The 23,565-nt window shown below is 33.0% G+C and overlaps 3 protein-coding genes across 3 annotated transcripts; all 3 read right to left on the bottom strand.

The window, feature by feature from the left end:
- Positions 1-8,916: 8,916 nt before the first annotated feature.
- On the bottom strand, positions 8,917-11,123 carry LOC122598245 (putative pentatricopeptide repeat-containing protein At1g17630). Its single transcript, XM_043770848.1, has one exon. It carries the CDS (start codon positions 11,118-11,120, stop codon positions 9,036-9,038), a length of 2,085 nt encoding a protein of 694 aa, XP_043626783.1. The 5' UTR covers positions 11,121-11,123; the 3' UTR covers positions 8,917-9,035.
- A 1,985-nt stretch (positions 11,124-13,108) lies between these two features.
- LOC122596281 (mediator of RNA polymerase II transcription subunit 9) lies at positions 13,109-15,295 on the bottom strand. Its single transcript, XM_043768830.1, has 5 exons — positions 14,881-15,295; positions 14,710-14,772; positions 14,557-14,637; positions 13,473-13,531; positions 13,109-13,397 (listed from the first exon to the last, which is right to left on the bottom strand). The coding sequence occupies exons 1-5, from the start codon at positions 15,136-15,138 to the stop codon at positions 13,340-13,342; spliced, it is 519 nt and encodes a 172-aa protein (XP_043624765.1). The 5' UTR covers positions 15,139-15,295; the 3' UTR covers positions 13,109-13,339.
- Positions 15,296-16,815: 1,520 nt separating this feature from the next.
- LOC122598466 (thioredoxin-like protein YLS8) lies at positions 16,816-20,725 on the bottom strand. The gene is made up of 2 exons (XM_043771061.1): positions 20,534-20,725; positions 16,816-17,264 (listed from the first exon to the last, which is right to left on the bottom strand). The coding sequence occupies exons 1-2, from the start codon at positions 20,651-20,653 to the stop codon at positions 16,956-16,958; spliced, it is 429 nt and encodes a 142-aa protein (XP_043626996.1). The 5' UTR covers positions 20,654-20,725; the 3' UTR covers positions 16,816-16,955.
- Positions 20,726-23,565: the final 2,840 nt, after the last annotated feature.

Below are 23,565 nucleotides of genomic sequence, written 5' to 3'. Positions count from 1 at the left end.
TTAATCTTTATTCCTATATCTTTATTCCTAATTACACATATTCACAATTAATTACTTTGTTAAACAAATTTCGGGAGTTACTAAGTATGAAGAGACCGTATATACCTAAAATAATTTAAATTTATCATATTCAAAGTTATATCATATTAGCATGCATCTCTATCTTTATCTATATCTATATATGAATATATATATATATGTGTGTGTGTGTGTGAGAGAGAGAGAGAGAGACTTTCCTTATTTTGAAAACTATTTTTTTTTAAGAACCACAAGAACTCTCAAATTATGTATTGGATCACATTTTTTTTTTCATTTACATGTGAAATGATATAAAAAAGTATGTTGAAGAATAAACTTTTTAAAAAACCCATCAAAATAGCTTTTGTGAACTTGTGAATCAATATGTTCATGTTATCGTTCACATGTGATCAAACGGGTATATATAAGGATTTGAAAAAAACTTATTTCTACAAATATTTTTATAACGTTTCACATGAGGATGAACAAAAAAAAATGTGATCCAATACATAACTTAAGAGTTCTCAAGTTTCTTACAGAAAAAGGTGTTCTCAAAATAAGGGTCCATACACACACATATATATATTGCTATAGAATTATTTGTTTTTGACCAATCATGAAAGCTCATAATCCAATCATGAAACAAGTGGGTTCATGAAGGTTGTATTTCTCCTATGAACAACCTTCTGGCAAGGCTTTGGAATTTTGATGTAGCCAAATCATATTTCTAACTGGTGAAAATGCCATTTGTTGAAGCAATGAAAGCACTGCCTTCAGGTTCATCGTAAGTGGTTGAACATGATGATCGAGATCCGGATATCAGATGCTCAAGTTTAAAGGAGCGTCTAAATGTTCATAAAATGAAAATTCAAAAGCTAGAAAAGTTTTAAATACTTCTGATAATTATATCTTCCATGTTTTATGTTTGATGTTTTTATACAATGTTTTAACTTTTACGTTGTTTCGTTTACTTTTCATAGTTTTTATGGATCTTCAAGATGCGTACTATTGTTTCCATGATTATTGAATTGAATAAATGCTATGGTTGGTCGAACTAAAGCACTTGTGGGTTATTTACATGCGATAATAACATTAATGGGAGCGACTATTTATTATCAGGATAGATTAGTTTGAGTATGAAGATGTGGAACATAAAAGTTGTAATTGGTTTAAGAATATGTTCAAATATAGAATTTATTTTATATTTTTGCTACTCATGTCCGGGTAGTCACCCGGGTTGATTAGTTAGTTCAAAGTTATATGATATTAGCATGCATCTCTATCTATATCTATATCTATATATGAATATATATATATATATATATGTGTGTGTGTGTGTGAGAGAGAGAGAGAGAGACTTTCCTTATTTTGAAAACCATTTTTTTTGTAAGAACCACGAGAACTCTCAAATTATGTATTGGATCACATGTTTTTTTGTTCATTTACATGTGAAATGATATAAAAAAGTATGTTGAAGAATAAACTTTTTAAAAAACCCATCAAAATAGCTTTTGTGAACTTGTGAATCAATATGTTCACGTTATCGTTCACATGTGATCAAACTTGTATATATAAGGTTTTGAAAAAAACTTATTTCTACAAATATTTTTATAACGTTTCACATGAGGATGAACAAAAAAAAATGTGATCCAATACATAACTTAAGAGTTCTCAAGTTTCTTACAGAAAAAGGTGTTCTCAAAATAAGGATCCATACACACACACACATATATATTGCTATAGAATTATTTGTTTTTTTTGGAAATCGATAGGTCTTGTTTTATACTTTATTTATTATCGGATACATTTATGAAAACAAAACCAACCAATTCATTTATCAAAACAACTTATCTTCAACTCCGCCGTCTAACGGACAGGTTTTAAGCCATTGTATATACTAAAAGTTTATATGAATTTATAAGTTCTTTATACATAATTCTTATAGCACATAATAATTTTTATTTTAACCTTAAAGCTTATATCTTTTAATTTTTATTTTATATCAAGTTTTTGTTTTAATTAAACAACTTTGACACGACAATGGTTTTACCCTGAAACATTTAGTTTGATTTTATATATGTATAAGGTTTATAATATATAATAACTTTTATGATTAATAATTAAAGCATTAATATAGTTATTGTGAATCTTATTTTTTCTTTCAATTTTGTATTGTTATTGTTAAGTATTTATTTATTTTTACATAAACTTGAATCCAAATCATTCTCGAGTAAAAATGTCGCTATTTAACTTTAGATTTGGAAAATCGAACACACCCCGCTAGACGACGATTGCTTTCTCTCCTACAGCAACCAAGGTGCAGTTTATTTTTTTTCTTACTTGAATTAATCAATCAACCCCAATTGATTGCTGGAGGTTTAATTTATTTCAACTATTTTTTCAGAAAACTTTTTTGTTGAATCTAATCTATCAAAATCACAAGGAGGTTTTAAGAATCTGATTAGTATTTGTGTATTAACGATTGATTGATTAAAGCAGAACAAAAAAATGTCGGATATAGCAAAGAATAAAAGAAACTCAGAGACTCATGGTGGTGATGATGATTCAACCCTGAAGAAAATTTCTAAAAAAAGTGCATCATTATCATTATTATTACTATTATTTTTATTTTTGTATTATTATTATTATTATTATTATTATTATTATTGTTTATTATTATTATTGTTTATTTTTTTAGTAAAACATCACTTCCATTAGAAATTAATAGGATTTACAAGAAATAAGTGGGAAGCCAAGATACTATTATTATATCGGTTTAAACTTAATTAATCCCAATTGATGCAGGCTATTTATTTTTTAGTATAAAAAAGGGATAAGTACTTGAAAATGTAATCAACTATATGCAAATGTTTATGTTGTGTAATGAACTCCTCACATGTTTATCATATACAATAAACTTTAGAATTCTGGTTATTGTATGTATCTGTGTATATGTGGCAACCATATAAGCGGCCACTTGTAAGTTTTTGATTGGTCGGATACATCTAATAACTAGGATTTGAAAGTTCATTACATACAATAAACATCCGAGTAGTTCAATACACAACATAAATGTTTGGGTATAATTCATTACATTCTCAGGTACTTATCCCTATAAAAAAACTAGATTAGCAGACACCTCCGTGCTGGGATTGAATATTGTTGTTGAAGTATGAAAAACTTGATTTGGTTGATTGATTGATTGTAGCAGAAAACATGATAGATAAACAAAAAGTAGCACCGACTGATTATGATTTTCCATATAAACCAGACTTGATAAAATGCTTGCAAAAAGGTGCATAATTTTTCTATCTCTTGAATGAATCCCCTTCCAATAATTATCATATAAATATATTTTTCCTAATACAACTTGATTGGTTGATTTGTAGTAAAAGAAAAGCATCATTGGGATCCTGAATTATTAAAAACTTCAGCGGATGATTTCAAACAACTTCCTTATAAACAAAAATGAGTGAGTTTACTCTTCTTTTGCTACTTGTTACGGTTACCCTGGCCCCCTTTTTCTAATTTAATTACTCATTACTTACTCTAATTGTGTTATCCTAGACGGCAATGGGTGATCGCACATCTCCATTTAAGAAATTGGTGACTATCCTTTCTATCTGTTTTTTATTATCATGTTTCCATCCATGTCTAATTATAATTTTCTCTCTAATTTTTTGTTTCTTGACGAATAAATTGTAGTGCCTCCGAATTTAAAGATGAATATGATCGTGAAACTGATGAGGAAGAAGAATTTCTGTTTCATTAAGTAAAATTTTAATCATGCATGAGGTTGACAATAGGGGGGCGCCTCTTGGACCAGAAGAAGTAAACCAGTTGTTTCTGGTATTTTAATTTACTTATCATCATTATATGATTACGTGCCATGCATGGATGTGTTTAGTTCTTTTTTTTTTCCTTTTTTCTTATGTAGCAGTATTTGATGAATCTTGTTAAAATAAAATGGTTTGGTGGTATGTGATAAGCGTTTAAGATAGAATGGTTTCATGGTGTCTCTCATTTTTATACACCCCTACCTTTGTTTGAGTATCCATTTCCGTTCATCTTTTTGTAAAAAGATCTGTACATTATTAAGCTGATGTTTAGTTTGATATGTTGCAAACCTCTATCAGCTCCCGAAAAAGAGCCCTTGCAACATCAGGCTTCCTATATATGCATGCACCCTCTATAAGGATATTAAACACTACCATTTTAGAATTTAGGTTTCATTACCAATCTAATTGAACAAATAAATTGTACAATATGGAATTTAGGCTTCCTAGTCCCTATATTGTACATTATAGATAATAAGATCCTGAACCTGCTGCACCGTTCTAGTCTTGTTAGTGAATAGACATGCATTCGGTTATTGCCATATGAAATAGGATGAGGCAACGGGACTATGAGTCTTCTTAGGACACTTCGTACAGAAATTTGCTTGGGTAGAGGAGTCAAACAAGCAACTATATCCTCCCATCTTGTTGTGATTCAGGCAAAACTTTCACTTCATTCCAAACCTAAAACAAGCTGAGTGTGACATTCGTCACCAAAACTGGTAATTTATTATAGTCTCTAACTTACATTCCAAATTTTTTGACTAGTCAACATGCCTATATAGTATAACAAGCATAGAAATGTGGTGATCATTTCCAATATGGGATTTCTATTACTTGAATTTCAAAAGTTTAGGATTGAGATATTTGATCTTCCTAAACATAGATGACTATAACTATCCACGTATTTCTAGACTTGTAGTTGTTAGTCATATTTATTTCTAGACATTGATAAATTAGTATACGCTATTTAGCGGTGAACGAAATCAATAATTATGAAAATAATATATAATTAGTATAAGTAGTAAGATGGTAATAGTAATAGTAAAATATCATATGTTTAGTAAAAAATTTTAGTCATATATATATTACAACAATTTATGGTGAGCAAGGAATTTTAATTCCATTAGAATTCTTATGTTGCATTAAGTCTAATCATAAACTAACTAAAACACTTATCTCCATATATATATATATATATATATATATAATAACTATAACCTAAATAATAATAAAAAAAACCAAAACCTTTTTTGATTCTTTTTCTTCTCTTTGGTCGATCAACACCAAAGCACCACAACATCAAATATTTTTTTTTTTTATTAATCATCTCATTGTCAAAGCAAACTTTGGTAAGTTTAATTATAATTCTATTGAATCTTGATTTAAATTACAATTAATAATAAAATTCTTAAGATTATATTCTATTCTTTTTTTAAGGTATCTAAGAAGAAGATCATCAATCTTGGGGTAAATCATTTATATTCTCTTTTCATATATATTAGTCTTTTTATTTATTAAATATATATATATAAGCATATATTTTCTTTTATTTATTAATTTTTATTTATAGTAACCTATTTGATGAATATATATTATGGCAAATTTATAATAATGAATGAAAGGGATTTTTTTAAGGTTAAATCAAAAGCTTGAAGTATAAATCATATTAATGTTAAAAGTTTATGTATTTATTGTATTATAATAATTAATGTAATTAGAGAAATTCAATTATGAAGGCATGGAAATCATAATAGCAGATGTAAATAGGTATTGGAAAGATTTGAAAGTTTATATATGAATATTAGTTGTAGTAGTCTTTAAAACAGTAAGTTTGGGTTATTTCAGAATCTGGACAGATTCTGTTTGTTAACTTTGAAATGTCGTATCTTGGTCATGGAAGATGGTTAAGTCACGTTTTTGGTGTCTAAAATTAATTTCAGGAAGTCTACTTTCTAGTAGAAGTGGTTTCGTGTCAAAATATGAAGTTTAAGGTTGTCAAACGAATTTTATAACAAAACTGCGCAAAGCTGAGTTTTCAGAACAGATTTAGGTCGACTTCAAATAGTCATATCTTGGTCGATTTTATGAACTGGAAGATTATTTTTTTCCAGAAACATTTTTAAGATGTTAAGAGTGTACAGTAAAATTTGGATTTTTTTTGAAACTTCGAAGGCCCTTAACTTTTATAAAACTTTTCTGTGCGCAAACAGTGAATTTATTAACTAGTCTGTAATTATCGAATTTTTAAAAATAGTTCAAGAACAAAATAAATTCTGTAAAAATTCATTTAAGTATCTAACACATAAAAGTTACTGTGGTAAAAATTTAAGGACTTGGTTAGTTCGGGTGATCTAGAATAAAAATTGATAAAGTTACCAAAAATTTCAGCGAATAAGAGCTTGTAGAACTAAATCATAAATCATTAAAACAAATACTCTATATTAAGTTATGTGACTTGTAACTTAATAATAGATGACAAATCAGTTGGGAATATTTTGAAAGTAGCCATATATGTATATATCATCAAATACGGGTTACAATGGATGGTTCTTGACCATGTCCATAATTGTAACTTGTTCATATATATGTTGTGTAGATTCTAGCGACCTTGTTGGACTTTGCATAACTACTTGCTTGTTGAGGTGAGTTTCATGGCCCCTTTTTATATTATTTCTTTGGGGGGAAATGATGCTCAAAACACTTTTCATTTCTTTACTAGTTGTGCCAAAACTTGTTTGTTTTCATGGACAAATACGTATAATTATGAAATGTGTATGTTAGCTTGCTTGTATTGATTTCTTTGATGCAATAGATGTCTTTTGATATCTATTGAAGACTATTGGAAAACTATCGACCAACTTTATACTCCAGCTGGTAGTTGTTGGTATTTAAAGCATGATTGAGTTGTTAACAGGAGTGATGGGGATTGTGTTGTTGGATAACTATGATGGCATTGATCAGTATTTAGTATGCACTACTACATGTTTATATTTACACTATTGTCCAAAACTTGATATATCATGCACAGCAAACTCATTTGTATTCCTTTAAACCTACGAACTCACCAACGTTATGTTGACATTTTCGAGCATTCATTTTCAGGTGATAACAATGCTTAAGAAGATTGAGCTTATGGACTTTAGGAAGACCAATAAAGAGATCCTTCATGGACTCCTAGATTGCATGTGAAACATTGAACACTATTTGCAATTGTTACTTCTTTGCTATTTGAGGCGTGTTGCCTAGACTTTCCGTTTGTGAAAATTACATTTATTTGAATTTCATTTAGTATGACTCTATTATAAAGTCCATGTGCTATAACTATATCTTTTCGTCATATCCTACGATTCCGCCTAAGGTGGGGTGTGACAGTGAGTAAATCTGTTTTGAGTTTTATGAGCTTTTGACCCAAAAAAGAGATGGTTATGGGAGTCCTGACCATCACAAAGGGCAACACGTGAGGTTTAGGTTGTATGTGCACCCCCAGCTTCTCATGGCTTCAATCTGTCTTGAGTTTTAAGCTTTTGAAGAAACACCAGCCATAAACGAAATGAATACTGGGGAACACATTGAGAGAACTAAACAAACCCAAGGAACTTTAGGTTGTCGTGACCTGATTGATTCCCAAACATTGGAAGAGGGGAACCGTTCTTCCTTGGTTATTAAGCCTATACCATTTAATACTAGTATCCTGCCTGCTGATCACTAGTAACTTGAGGCAAATTAAGATTTATCAATACCGGGTAGAGGTCAAGCCATGCAATAATAGGCCACTTTCAAGCACCATTGGTAACTCACTTTTACATTTAGAGAGAAACCTGCTGTAATAGTGTAGTGATTGTCCAGGGGCTAAGGACAGCATGACCAATCGAATTCCAAGAAGCATGCCATGCATAGGTCGTCACTCCATTACCAATACAGCTCTTGATATGAGGTCGAACCAATTCTCTTATTCAGACCATGTTACCGTATACTAAGGCCATTTTTGAAACTTTTGAGCCCAGTTAGTCTATGGTTTGTAAGTTGTAACTGTCCGGTTGTTTATATTAAATTAATTAATAAAAAACACTAAGCTGCTTTCTTACAAGGAAATGTGCCAAATTGTATCTCTATATAAACCCGAGAAGAAACAAAACCAAATCTATGTTCTATTTTCTATCACCATTTGGAGGTACAAATTTGTGGATTTGCGATCATCCCATGCGTTCTTAAATAATCCCATGTTTACTTCGAGTGAGAAACAATCTTGAAGCAACGTACACTAAAGAAGAAACTCTCATTTTCACGTGGTGATTTCAATGTCAAACCTTATTGCCCGCAATCCAAGCAATGGCATGCTTCAGATTTCAGGTCGGAGATAAAATGAAATCGAACAACCTAAACCAAGTGTTTAATTAAAAAATTTTATTGATTAAAGTATTTGAACATTATCTCTCTATTGGTTTCATTGATGATACTCTATTTGAACAAAAGATCATTGATTAATGACCAAGTAGAGAACTTTCCCTGCCATCAAAACAATGAAAAGGAATAACAAATCAAAGAATGCTACTTTTGACAGACCTAAACAGACAGTATGGACATTGAGATTAAAAGATTACAAAGGTTCTTGCTTCCATGTTATAGCTTTCTTTGACATGTACTGTTTCCTCAACATTATGTCGTAATTGAACTCAGTAGGACGGCATTCACCCTTTAAAACTACTTTTGACCCAAGTAATTCATCTATGTTTTCCAGGCAATGCTTGCTTGAATTGGAGAACTCAATCCATTTACTTACTAATTAGGCTACTCGAGTTCATGTTATATCTCACTAGATGGATACCCGCGCGATGCAGCGGCGGTGGGTGGAAGTGACAGCGGTTGATGGTAGTAATTTCCATATCAGCGTTAACAAAATGGCGGGTTACAAACGAGGAACGTTGGTTGGAGCGTGCCTGATTTTAGGGTGGAGAGAGTATTATGGGAATAAATGTCCAAAGGCAAATAAGGTATTTCAAAAACAGAAATAATTAATAGAGGGGGGGGGGGGGGGGGGGGGGTTATTAGGTAGTATAGATATGGGTTAAAAGGGCCAGAGTTTTATATGCATAAATCTTGTTATATCATTTTATTCACAGTATTACATTACACATAGGCCAATGTGCTCAATGCACCCAGTTCGCCACCTCTAAGTCTTTATGATGGTGAACAGAGACCGTACCCATTCATCTTCATTTGAAAACTCAATGTCTTGAGCAGTGTCTGAACTTCTATCATCTCCCTTTGAATAAGATTCCCTGCTGTGAACATATGCACCCTTTTATTCAATTCAATCCAGCTCTGACCCGGGGCTTTGGTTAGACCTCGTACCCTAGCCGACACCCTGACTTTTGCAGAGTCCTCCCACTGACCACTTTGAGCATATATATTTGACAGTAACATATAATTGCCAGTTGCAGAACTAGTACCAAGTATCTTAGAAACCGACCCCTCATCCCAATCTGCATTCTTGTGCATTCTACTCGAGTTTAGAAGGGCACCCCACACACATACATTGGGTTCTATCGGCATTTGTCTAGCAACTTCACTTGCTTCATGAAAAAGCCCAGCCCTCCCAAGAAGGTCAACCATACAAGCATAGTGCTCCATCTCAGGTTCAATTCTGAACTCAGTTTTCATCTGATTAAATAGCTTCCGGCCCTCTGTAACAAGCCCTGTATGACTACATGCAGAAAGTAATGAAACAAAAGTAACCCCATCGGGTTTATATCCGTTACTTATCATTTGTTCAAAGATTTTTAAGGAACTCTCACCATGTCCATGCATCCCGTATCCTTTGATCATGGTATTCCAGGTGCATATTTCTTTGACCTTTATTTTCGTGAATACTATATGCCCTTCCTTAAGGTTACCGCATTTAGCATACATATTTATTAATCCGTTGCTAACCAACAGATAATCATCCATTAAGTTTCTAATGATATAACCATGAATTTCCTTACCAAAAATAACAGTAGATAAATCTGCAGTAGCTGATAAGAGACTAGATATGGTTACAACATTGGGACACACTTTTGAAGGCAGCATTTTCCTAAAGAGATTCAAAGATTCATTTGATCTCCCACTTGAAGCAAATCCACTTATAACGGCACTCCAACTTATCACGTTTGGCTTCAAACCATTTCCTAACTTCTCCAACTTAAAAAATGCAGAGTAAGCCTCATCACACAGACCAACTTGAGCATACGATGAAATCAAACCGTTCCAAGTCACCAAACTTTTCATTTTAATCTCCGAAAAAAGCTTTTCGGCAGCTTCAAAAACTCCATGCTTCCCATACATACACAAAAGCGAGTTTTTAGCAAACGAATAGTTATCAAAACCAGCTGTTATAACATACCCATGTACTTCCCTCCCCTTATCAAACACATTAGAATCATTACAAACAGATGCAACCACAGAGAGCAATTCACCACTAGCGCTAACCCCTCTACCTCTCATCACATTATACAGCCTCAACGTTTCTAGACATTGACCACATCTAGCATGACTAGATAACAAAGACGTCCAAGTCACATCATTCGGCTCCCATCGCTCCCTTTCCATCCTTTTAACCATCTCAATAGCCCCCTCACAATCATAACTAGATGCAAAACCCGAAACCATGGTATTCCAAGAAACATGATTTCTCACACACATTTCATCAAACACTTTCCGTGCAACCCCCATACTTCCAAGATTTCCATACGACGCCAACAATTCATTCGCAACGTAAACATCACCACCAAAACCCATCACCAAAACATGACAATGCACTAAAGCACACAACTTTAAACAACCCATCATAGCACAAGCCCTAATAACCAAAGGAAAACTAAACCCATCAACAAAAACCCCAATTTTTCGCATCCGTACATAATCTTGAACCGTTTCTCGACACGCCCCATTCGTTACATTGGCTCGTAATATCGAATTCCATATAATGGTATGAGAAAGACAAGTATTTGGTAAAGATTGAAAGACTTTTTGAGCATCACAAACATTGTGAAACTTGCTGTATATAGATATAAGTCTGGTTGGCAAAAATATAGTCGATAAGGCATCAAGATGGTGTATGATTTGTGAATGAATTTGTTTTATTTGTTTTAAGTTTGTGCAGTTTTGTAAAAGATGATCAAAGTGATCTAATGTTGTTGTGTAGGACCTGTATATGGAATGGCGGGAAAGTAATGTGGGTGAGATTTTAAGGAGAAAACGAGAATTCGAATAAATACAAAACATTATATAAAGATTGTGTTTTTTTGGGAATCAAAAGGAGTATATAAAATACTTTAGGGATAACTAAAATGATACTCCGTCAGGGTGATGCGACGGGAAGGGCATGACGACTAGAGTGATTGTTTTGACTTTTGAGTGATAAAAATTGTTACTTAAAAGGTTACAATAAAATCCATAACATTTAAAAATAAAAGTTTTTAATGTTTTCCTATAAAGATAGAATTTCATGTAACACACTCATTTGGGCTTATATTATTTATCCCTATACAAAAAATGGCATCATAGAGTAAAAATTTATAGGAAACGCTTTTAAGCGATTGTAATTTTTTTCCTTTCGTGAATTGTTGTTGAAGGGGCTAGAACCGTACACAATCTTCTTTGCAGGTGCCCTCTCGGCTCGTGCTAATTGGGCAAAAATCAAGGAAGGCATGACGGAGCTAGAACTTATTTTGTCAGGAGACAAATTTAAAAGTATCTTATTAAATTTATTAGAGTCATTTTTTAAGGAAATTTTTTTTTAAAAAAAATTGACCCTCACATGAGAATTAGAAAATATGGACTCTTAAAATAATTTCGTGTGTAAGTTATGGGAACTTAAACATTGATCTTTGCAATTTTGGCAAATATGCAAAAGGAGAGGTTGCATTATATTAAACATCATAAAATAAGTTCGTCAAAATCAATAATATGCAATTTAGCCTTTACATAAATTTTCACCTGACTATTGTAATTACTATTATATAATAATGTGAAAAGAAAATATCATTTTCACATACAGCTATATCAATGTATGATACATTAACTCAAACAAATAAAACACTTTTTTCAACTTATCTTTTTAAACTCTATTAAAAATCAAAATAACTCAAGATTTTTACTTTATCAATAGAGGATTTTATGTCACAACTAATGCTTCCAACATAAGTAACATACTTCCAAAGAAGAGGCGTATGACAACGACGGTGACATTTGTATGTATTTTCTGTTTATTTATATTTTTTAAGAACAAAATTACAAATATACCTTTAAAAAATTACATTGTACCAAAATTGGAATGGGGGCAGTCGCCCACACTACCCCCATTGTGGAGCCGTCCCTGAAGGCATCGAGATTCACAGGCGTTGAGTAAGAATCGTATTTCATAACCATCTCTTGTTCAAACTCAGTGTTAGATCATTTACACCAAATATGGACGCCAAAATTCTTATCAGAAAGTGTTTGATCAGATGCTACATGCGCCTATCGGCTGAAACTAGGGCTGGCTTGGTTAGTAGTGCCTAATAAGGATGTGGCTTCATTAGGCCATGCTTAAAGGGAAGGTGAAGACTATAGGTGAAAAGAGATGATGGATAAGTGAATTGTTGTTAAGCATCATAGGTGATAGGATAAGGTGAAGAGGAGATAGGTGAATGATTTAGCCTAGGTGAAAGATGGGTCCACTTCAATTTATTTATATTATTTGTGTTATTGTGTTCAATTTTGATCGGGTATATTGTGGGGTATAGTGTGTATTAAAGTTGAAGGTGAATGGTTAAAATGAAAAAGAGAAGGTACTGGTGATGAAAAGGTAAATCTGACATAGCATAAAGTGTAAGTGAAAAAGGTAAACGGTTACGAATAGTCTTATGGGTATGAAACACGACCATTATGGGGTATGGAATGTGTTGTGAACTTGACAGGCGCAATCAGTCTATTTGGAGCCATGAAAATGATGATCATGATCAGTCTATTTTAGTCGTCTTTTGAGATCGTGGCTGCTCAGGCAAACATAAGAACCAACCATTTCCCCCCCCCCCCCCCCCCCCCCCCCCCCAAAAATGATCCAGAAACAGATACAAAAAGTTAGACCATTTATTTATATCATTTTTTTCTTCATCCCCCCTATGTAACTCGCCACATCAAATGGTACGCCACGATCACGAATTTCCTCATACATGATACACCACATCTATGAGACCAGAACTAAAAATGACCAGTTACACAAACAAACATTGGTAGAACAGTTTAAATAAATTCATGCTATATATAGAGATACATTTGTTTTAACTGCGGCATTTCATGCCATACTGGATGCAAAAGTTTATACAAAAGAAACCCTAATAAAAAGAAAACTAAATCTGTGTTCTTAGTTTATCGCTCTGACTTCAGCTAACAGCATTTGAACGAGTTGAACCAACTATTAAGAACGAAGAGATTCTAAGTCTAGATTCTTGGACAAATGATTACAGATCAGACTTGGTAAGTTCTTCAACAGAATTTTTGTACTTTGCAACTAGGTCCCTGTGATTGTAAAAAACATAAATCCATAATTTGTAACACACAATAGCAAATTAAAAACATTGCAGACTTGCTTACCTTCTTTGATTTAGCATTTGTTCAGCTTCTTCAACTCTGTGTTTTTGTCCCTCCACCGTCTATAAATAATCCCAAAGATTGTAATTGATCATCATGTCAAAAGATATGGTCCACCACAACATATACTACCAAAAGAGAAGAACATCTTGCACATGATTACAACTATTTTCAATTTGCATACATACATATAAAGATTTTTTTGGCCCATCTTGATATGAAGGAAATGTAAAAGGCTACAAAGACTGTAAATTCTAAATCATAGATAACTGCTTAGGCTCATACTAGTGAGTTCTTCATGCTAATAAAGAATGCTCCTATATATTTCTAAGGCATTGGTCGATTTATATGTAGCAAGCAGGAAGAAAGTATAAACACGTCAACTTTAAATGAGCATGACTTTTAACCCGTGCAAAATTACAAGACCTGGAACTGGTCCAAGATTACACCAACTTGCACTCCATGCCGCATGACCCAAATTCCAACATTTTGGTCTCCATTTACAACTTCAGATTTATTCATTCAAAAAATTACTATTTAGCTAAAAAGAGCCAATAGCCCTTAGGGCTTTGTTTAATATGTTCAGACACGCTTAAGTATATTGTACGTAAAGAGAATAGCCACCCCTTCAAAAGACAATGATTCAGGTAAAACCCTTTTAGAGAACATAACTTAGGTAGCCAAAGACCTGAATGAATCCACACTCTAACCATATCTTGGTTTTCACAAAAGAGCCAACAAAATTGCAGACTATAATGCGGCCCAAATATAACCAAATCAGATGTCAAATCTTGCGATTTGATTGATTATCAAGTGACAGCCGAAAAATGTTGCCTATAATGTGAGATTGATTCATGTTTTCCTCGTACTTTTGTGAGCATGTAAATATAGTCCACATAGGCCTGAGTTGTATGTTTAGCAAAGTCCCAAAAGTCTAGGATAATCTTTCGGATGACAAGGCATATTAGTTTAGAACTTTAAATCATCGGTTGAAGTTGTTGGTGGCCGGCATATAAAAACTATTCATGACATATTTATACTTTCTCATCAAGGCGCAAGAATAAAAAAATTTAGGATGCAAACATACCGCAGCTTTGGAGGCAATAGAACCGGAAATAGTATTCAACAGCTGCTGACATTTCTCAAAGTGGTTGCCCAATTCAGTTACCTTCCAAACAATTAAATATTTCATTCGTTAAAATTCATTCGAAAAAATTGAAAGAGAGAGAAAGAGACTAACGAGGGTATCGAAATGCTGATCACGAGTTCCGTTGTCAATGGCATCAGCTAAATTCTCCACCAACTATATCAAAACCAAAAATACATACACACATATATGTGTTATAAAATATATAAGTAATAAAATATGATTGATTGATTTAAAGATAAAAAGAAAGAATGGGGGTGATACGTTTTGGAGGTGGAAGTGTGAAGCAAGTGATTGTGAAGTCTGCTGTTGTTGTTGTGAAATCGGATAACGTTGCAGCTGCTGTTGCGGTTGTTGCTGGAATTGTTGATGAAATTGTTGTTGTTGTTGCTGCTGAAGATAAAGGGGGGGATGATGGTCTTGTTGATTGGAAGTAGAAGATGTTGATGGCGGTGGGGGTGTCGTAGGATTGCTGATTGTTGTTGGAATCATGTTCCAGCTTCCTCCCCCAAATTGATCCATTTCTCTCTTTTCTTTGTTAACTATTATTCCTATTCCAGTTTCGAAGGCTCCCCCAATTTTATGACCTTTTTAGGGTTTGTAACTAGAACCCCACACTCATACCACAAAACAATTCTGTCAAAAAGATATACTATGTTGTACACTAGTATAATTCAATGCCTGCGTTGCCGGACAATAATTGTAACAACGAAAGCATTGATCATCCCACAGTCTTTGGGTCGTTGCCTTGAAAAAAATGACACATGAAATTTACAAATCATGATAATTAAAAAATTTATATGATAAAAACTAAAGAGACTAAAATTTTCTGGCATAAGTAAAGAAAATGAAGATTTTAAAAATAAACAAAATAAAACTTTCGTGCGAAAAGTAAAAGAAATAAAGTAACACGACAAAAAGTAAAAAGGTTAAAAATTTCGTGCCAAGAATGGAAAAAGCTTGTCAAAAATTAAAAAAACAAAAGTTATAGTGTGAAAAGTAAGATAATGAAACTTTCGTGGCAAAAATTATAGAAATAAAAGTATAAAAAGTAAATAAAACAAAACTTTCGTTCGAAAAGTAAAAGAAACGAAAGTGATGTGGCAAAAGTAAAAGGGCGAAAACTTTAGTAAATTTATGTGATAAAATAGTAAAAAAAATGAAATTTTCGTGTCAACAGTTAGAAAAATGAAAATTTAGAAACTAAATACTAACAAATTTTCGTGATAAAAGTTAGAAAAATAAAAGAATAAAAAGTTAATAAAACAAAACTTTCTTGCGAAAAGTAAAAGAGACGAAAGCGATGCGGCAAAAAGTAAAAGGGTGGAAATAGTAGTAAATTTATGTGATAAAAAGTAAAAAGAATGAAATTTTCATGACAAAAGTTACAACGATGAAATTTTAAAAACTAAATAAAACAAAACTTTCGTATCAAAAATAAAAGAATTAAAGTTATGTGACAAAAAGTAAAAAGACGAATTTAGAAAAGAAAAAAAAAAGCAGGCTGCCAAGTTCACTATTGATCAGAGGTACTGTTCATGATGCGTTCTCTAATAATATAGGTATATAATTATACGAGAATTGAAAGTTTTTTAACAAAACTACAAGAATTCCTTTTCATTTTCTTTTTTTTCTTTAGAACTTTACCATAATTTCTACTTTACGTATAGTTTATAAAGAATAGATTGTGTTTAGAAAAGAAATTTTTTTAAATAAAAGTTAGACTATTAATCTTGTATATCAATAAATTCTTCTTTCATTAATTGTCTGGTAATTTTGATTATGGAAAACTATTCTTTCAATCAAAGACATCAGCGGTGACCAAACTAAGTTTCTACGTATAAATTATAACGAGCATAGTACCCGCGCGTTGCGACGGTTAGAAGGTGATGACAATATTAAAGGGAGGCGGTGGTGGAGATCGAGGGAGGCGGTGGAGAAGGAGGGCGACGACGGAGGGTGATAAAGTCCGATGAGAGTGTGTAATGATTAGAAATTAAGAATGAGGGAAAAGACAGTATATAAAGGTTTTATATTTAAATAGGGGTATTTTGAGAAGAAAAAAAGTGTTGAATTTTAAGAAATCCAATACTCTTTATAAGGGAGGATAGATAATACACTTAAAACCAAATGGGCACGTAAGAACACGCACGCAGTTCATGGTCCTTCTAAAGAGATAACAAGAGGTTTACACAATAATGACAGCGGAGAATTTCATGGTCTCATTACATATACTCTGAAATATCACGCATACAGGCCACAGACAATAAGACAGTTATATTTGTTTCAATTACAAGACATGGTCCAAGCCATACACCACCAATGACAACTGAATGGTTTTAGTAACGGTACTTGGTTGAGTAGTCCTTTGGTGCAATGACCAAACCACGACCCTTCCTCGCCCCACGGTACACTGTCTCAACAATGTCGATGAACTCCTGTTTGTCCTTCATTGCCCAATTGATCTTGTTGTTGTTACCGGTACCAAGATCAATCATGATGTGTTTGTTCCTGAAGAAGAACATCACGGTCGATGGATCGTAAAGCTCGTACATCGTATTGAAATCTGGCACTTCAGTGATATCCACCAAGTATATCACAGCAAAGTTCTTCAACGTATCAGCAACTGAAGAAAGCACTTCATCCATCTGTAATGCCAAAACCATGTAACCTCGTGAGATTTCAGAAAACTACTGTAGAACATACCATAAGAAAAACCTCATATGGTCCGAGGCAATTTTGAAGATCAAAATTAACAAGCGAGAATTTTAACCTGATTACTGAATCGAACAGGTAATATTTGATATACAACAGGTCAAATATATAATAAAAGTATACCTTAGAAGCAAACATGCTAAATGGGTCAAAAGTCACCTAAAGGATAGACTTGATAATAGAACCATTCTAGATCATTTTATTTTGGAAAAGTAGATTATTAGAGAAAAAATATACATAAAACCCATTTTGACTCAAACCACTGTTGACCTGTTGGCTGTTACCCACCCATTTTAACTTTAGTTGTACCTGATACCGTTTCTGAGCTGATACACACTTTATGAAGTAAATCCACATGCTTGTTCTGACAAAGTGACAAGTAAAATTAACTAACCTAAGTCGAAATCACACTTAAACAGTGTGCTCATGAAATTTGATTCCACCAAGTAGTTTCTAAAGAAGTAAGATTAAACCCAGATCCACAGTAGATGTTATGATAAAAGCAAAATGTATATAAAACAGCACAAAGACAGATTCTCGGTGTAATTCATGTTGGTTAGGCAAACAACAAAATAACAGAAGATGGGAGCCATATCTTTCACAGTAAAGTATTATTTGTACACTAGTGCAACACTTATAAATTGAATTCTCCAATCCCATAGTCCCTAGAAAGCGATTAGGCAAATTGTCTACATTTTCATCATATCACCATACCACAAGATGCAACTTCTACAAGGAAGACCCCTGGTCTGAAGCTGATCCAAGGGATACTTTTATTTACTTTCAAACCTTCCTAGCAAAGCCACTAATTTAAGTCCATATTTAGGTGGAGCTGGTATAACTGCCTACACTAATACTTAAAACCCAACTGCAGATGTTCCCGTTTATATTCCTACTTTTGTAAAATCAATAAGCAGTGTTCTAAACTCTAAAGTATGGATTTCCCAATCCGTGTTTTATGATGGCTCAAATTCCACTTGACCACTCCTTACATGTACACTCAAATTCCACTTGACCACTCCTTACATGTATACGAGTGGATTTATAAAGAAAAAATTTCAGAAGTTTTAGATTCGTACAGTTTATAAAGGATAGATTGCGTTTAAGAAAAAAATTTTGAATAAGGGTTAGACAATATTAATCTTGTATATCAATTATTCTTCTTTAATTAATTGTCTGTAATTTGATTTTGGAAAACTATTCTTTCAAACAAAGACATCGGCGGTGACCAACTAGGTTTCTACTTTCTACTCACTCGTATAATATACTTCAACCAAATGGACACATAAGAACACGCACACAGTTCTTGGTCGAGATAACAAGAGGTTTACATAATAATAACAGCAGAGAATTTCATGGTCTCATTACATATACTCTGAAAGATCACGCATACAGGCCACAGACAATAAGACAGTTATATTTGTTTTAATTACAAGACCTGGTCCAAGCCATACACCACCAAATGACCAGCAAATGGTTTTAGTAATGGTACTTCGTTGAGTAATCATTTGGTGCAAAGACAGTTTCTTTTCTCGGTGTAATTTTTTTTTTTTTGTGTGTGTAATTCATGTTTGATTAGGCAAACAACAAAAAAGCAGAAAATGGGAGCTATACCTTTCACTGTAAAGCATTATTACTACACATACACTAGTGCAACACTTATGAAATGGATTCTCCAATCCTTAGTTCCTAGAAAGCTGTTAGGCAAATTGTCTACATTTTCATCATATCACCATACCACAAGATGCAACTTCTACAAGACCGCCTGGTCTGAAACTGATCCAAGGGATATTTTTATTTACATTCAAACCTTCCTAGCACAGCCACTAATTTAAGTCCATACTTAGGTGGAGGTGGTATAACTGCTTACTGATTAACTAATATTTAAAAGTTAAATACCCAACTGCGGATGTTCCCGTTTATATTCCTACGTTTGTAATATGAATTAGCAGTGTTCTACAGTATGCATTTCCCAATCCATTAGAGTATACTTCATGGTAGCACAGTATAGATGTATTTCATATCACACAGTATAATAAGAGATACTTCAGACTTGTAACATTCACTTTCAACAGGATTTTCATCCTCATCCAACAGAAAAACTATCCAATAATCTATTTATAACATGCATATCAAGAGAATACCATCACCAACAAAACTGAACAATAATTAATAAGCAATCTCCTTCAGTTCTATTCATTCCACTTAACAAAAATTCCATCTCAAAAATTCCAACTAATCCAAATAACTAGTTGCCCCATGATTCTGAAAAGCAAGCATGAGGCACACGAAGTTCCCTGCCTTTGCTTTTCAACTTCTAAGGCGAGGCACATTCATGAAGCGTAGCAAAGTGTTTCCCATTGGTTGTAAGGCCCTTAAGGGCTAAGACACACCTAATAAACATCTGAAACTTTGAGCTTCAAATCTTCCTTTTATCATTCTTATTTTTAAGCCTAGCCATCAGACATACTGGAATAGAAAGACCTAGCATAGATACCAAGTGGTGATCGCTTCAAGTGACCAACATTTATCAGTTTGTACTTTTTCCTAATATTCTTCTTTCTTCAAATAAACCGTTTTCTTCTTATTCTGCTAACTTACTATTCTAATTCAAGTATTCAACCAATCTTCTTCTTTTTGTGAAATATGCTACATATAAGGTTATCTTATGTACGTTAGTTACCAATTACGTAAACAGCTTACGCATGTATTTTGCTTACGTTTCTGTTACTTTCGATCTTTCTTAACACTGTAGCTACTAAACTATTATCAATTATAGATACAGCTACAACATTTTAACATTAATCTAGTACATGCTTACATTAGTATCTATCTAATTTCATATGCAGCTTATATATGCTATTATCCACAATCCAGAATATACAAAGCTTATATATGCTACTTTTTCAATAAAATCAACAACTTCAAGTTCCAGAAAGATAACTAGTATTATTGAGGTAAACTAGAAGTAGCCGGGTATCGCAAATTCAAAGTTCCGTACAGGGGACCAAAAATTACTATACTTACACCTATACACATACACCTAAACCTAAGGTTTATCTTATACCATAAATTCAATAAATATATATAACAGAATTGGTGAATGATCAAATCAATTATACTAACACTACAGTAACAATAAAACAAATGATTAGGGTTTCAAAAACTCTATAAATAAAAATTAGGGTTTTTTTGGGTGTACCTGCATACAAGTTTCGTCCCAATCGTGACCGAAACGGATGACAACGAGACGTTCTTCCTCGGCGAGGATCGCCTGGTCCACGGCCCATCCTGAGTGCAAGTGCGGTAGTAAATACGACATCGTTTCACTTTGAAAGGAAAAAGGAATGGCAGGATTGCTTTGGTTTTAAGCTTCTGTCTGTAACCCTTCTATTTTACTAGTATCTTTTATATGTAACAAAGTTTGACTTACTTTCTTTTGGTCTACCCTTATTTAATTTCCACCGAGTTTTCTCATTTGAAAGCATATCCGGGTTAAAACATACTGTATATAACTAGCCTTGTACCCGCGCGATACAACGGGGAATGGAAAAAAAACACCGGTCTAGTAGTGGGTACCGTGTTATTAAATGAATGTATAACTTAACCTCAAGCATTTCTTATTTCGACTCAAAGTTCAAATCGCGGTTGTTGTTTTAGAGTGAGCGTTTTTTATGTTGAGTGATTTATTAAATTCAGTAACGCAAAATATACACAAACTGAGTAATAATCTGTATTAGGTAGCAATCATCGTAACGATTGATGACTTTGTGAGATTTCATTTTTAACAAATTATCCTCTCTTATACGTTTTTTTGAGTTATCGTCAATCTGAAAAGTCCAAAAGTAATGAAAGGAATATTAGAGTCTGGTTGATATATATTTTAATAATTTGAGTTTTGTGCCTAATATAATTATGAATGATGTATGAAATCATTTTAATGGGAATGGATATGTAAAACGTTCGTAAATATCAATAAAAGTTACTATGGATTGTATTTAAGAACCACAAAAATATGACAAAAGGTAACAAATATAAGAAGTGGGTATAAGAAGGTGTACCTCATTGATCACTGCTGGAGGAGTTTGATGACCACCAGCATCAGGAGCGAGAGCCAGAGAAGGAGCAGGAGAGGGTTGAACAGGGGCAGGGGTATAGTAAATCGCAGTAAGAGAATGTGTGACAGAAGGTGGTGGAGGAGAAGGAGTGATTCAAACCGGAGTAGGAGAAGGATTAACCCATAACGGAGCAAGAGCATGAGAAACCCAAACGGGAGCAAAAGCATTAGGAGTCCACAACGGTGCAACAACAAACGGATGAGACTGAATGTCGTTCATGTTATCATCAGAAGCCTCGTTGACGTTGGTGTTGATATGGTTTGATGATGAACCCATTGTTATTTGTTATTATGTTGTTGATATGGTGGAGACTTGCAATTGTATTTTGCTTTACGTCAATGTGTTTTCAACTATTTATATAGTTGTTATAAATTAGTGTGTGTAATGCAATGGCAAATAATAGGAAATGATTTTCTCAATGAAAACGTGTACCTGTAAATAAGATGGGTGTAGGGAATTAGGTAGAGGATGGAGGATCAAATTATTCAAATTTACTTATTTTGATATATTTGAAACTGTCAAAGTTGTGAAATTAGTCAAAAGTTACTGTAATTTAGGTAAATTAGTGGCAAATTTACTATAGTAGTCAAATTAGTCAAAGGTTGAATGTGTGGAGACGTGTATATATAGAACATATATCATACGAAGCAATCAATTAGTTGGAATTTTCCTATATTAGCTATAAAGATAGGAACACAGTTTGATTATATGATTGTGTTTTTAATGTAAATTGGTCCAACCAAGTTAAAGGGATACATACGAAAACCACCAACGAAAAGTAAAACATAAGTAATTACTTTTCACAATAGTCAGTAAGAAGTTAAATTAGGGTAGTGTAAGTTAGGAGGGCATAAAAGACATTTCAAAGGTAGAGGTGTTAAAAAGGGGGTGGGGTAGTTTGTGTATTAAGGGAGTATAGATAGAGTCTGAGACTGAAAGGTCTTGTGTTCAAATCCTAGTGTGAGCAAGATGCTCTCAAGAATGGAGACATGAGTTTTTTCAGTATGGGTTTCCTCTGAAATTGGAGTTGGGTATATGAAAGGGCAGCCCAAATTTGCCGTTCAAAAAAAAATCAAGGTTAAAACATATGTATTTTAGTCTTTAGACCCTGTCGTACGAGAAGTTTACCCGCACAATACAGTGGTGGCGTCGGTGTTGGTGAACTAACAATGTGTTTATTAATTTAAAAGTAATTGATTTAGTGGGGTAATGTAAAAACAATTAATTTCATTAAGATATCATAGGTATATTAAGTGAAAATATTTAAATTAGTTTATAAAGAATGAGTAATTTAAGTATTTCAAAGACTAGAAATTAAAAGATGAGAAAAGAGTGATTTGTTTTATAAGATAATATAGATAAGTAATTTATAACTTTCAAAAAATAAATTATTTTAATTCTGGACACCAAAAGTTTTTCTTCTATACTTACGACGCTATAGTTGGTAGGTTTTAATGTATTACACCATGATTAATTTTTACTTCTTAAAATATTTATAATTTATAGTTTATACATTTACAATGAATTTTTATTTTGAAATATGTGAATTATTTGTGAATGATAGAATCATGGAATTGGAGAGCAAAACTTACTCATGCTCATTATAGGTGAAAACTTAAATTAGGACTCAGACCAAAACTTCTTGTAAGGAAATAGACCTACTTGTCACTAAATTATTCGATCATAGTTTACAAACGAAGTTAAATAGTTGGAAGATCATTGTGAGATGGTGCAATACAACCCATTAAGTCAAAATAACGCAACGTGGCATTTTAATACCCAAAGTATGGATGAGCAAAATTCCAAAAATACCGATACCAAGCCTGTATCGTTTGATATTCTGTAGTCTGTACGGTATTTGATTTCTACTTTTGATGTTAATTGGTTTTGGTGCCAACCGAGTTGTATTAAAATAGGTTTCTTTCAAGGCTCATGCTTCTCTCTTACCTATAACTAAGGTAAATCAAATTATTTATGGAAAAAACCTTTATCTCTTGGTAACGACAATCAAAACCTAAAACAAATAAACAATAAAAACTCATGAATTCACCATCAACGCCAAACATGTACACAACGTAGCTTACTTTTTCTACATCTTTAGTGGTACTTGAAATTC

The sequence above is a fragment of the Erigeron canadensis genome, chromosome 4 (genome assembly GCF_010389155.1).
Source record: "Erigeron canadensis isolate Cc75 chromosome 4, C_canadensis_v1, whole genome shotgun sequence".
Lineage (NCBI taxonomy): Eukaryota > Viridiplantae > Streptophyta > Magnoliopsida > Asterales > Asteraceae > Erigeron > Erigeron canadensis.
This window is presented reverse-complemented; position numbering and strand designations above follow the sequence as displayed.

What these genes read in the sequence shown, in the direction of transcription:
- LOC122598245 (XM_043770848.1), bottom strand. Translation starts at nt 11,120, where the DNA reads ATGTTTTGTATTTATTCGAATTCTCGTTTTCTCCTTAAAATCTCACCC.
- LOC122596281 (XM_043768830.1), bottom strand. Translation starts at nt 15,138, where the DNA reads ATGGATCAATTTGGGGGAGGAAGCTGGAACATGATTCCAACAACAATC. An exon ending in CACACTTCCACCTCCAAAAC is followed by an intron (nt 14,773 to 14,880) that starts GTATCACCCCCA and finishes GTTTTGATATAG; the next exon opens with TTGGTGGAGAATTTAGCTGA. An exon ending in CAAATGCTAAATCAAAGAAG is followed by an intron (nt 13,398 to 13,472) that starts GTAAGCAAGTCT and finishes TTACAATCACAG; the next exon opens with GGACCTAGTTGCAAAGTACA.
- LOC122598466 (XM_043771061.1), bottom strand. Translation starts at nt 20,653, where the DNA reads ATGTCGTATTTACTACCGCACTTGCACTCAGGATGGGCCGTGGACCAG. An exon ending in GGGACGAAACTTGTATGCAG is followed by an intron (nt 17,265 to 20,533) that starts GTACACCCAAAA and finishes TTGGCATTACAG; the next exon opens with ATGGATGAAGTGCTTTCTTC.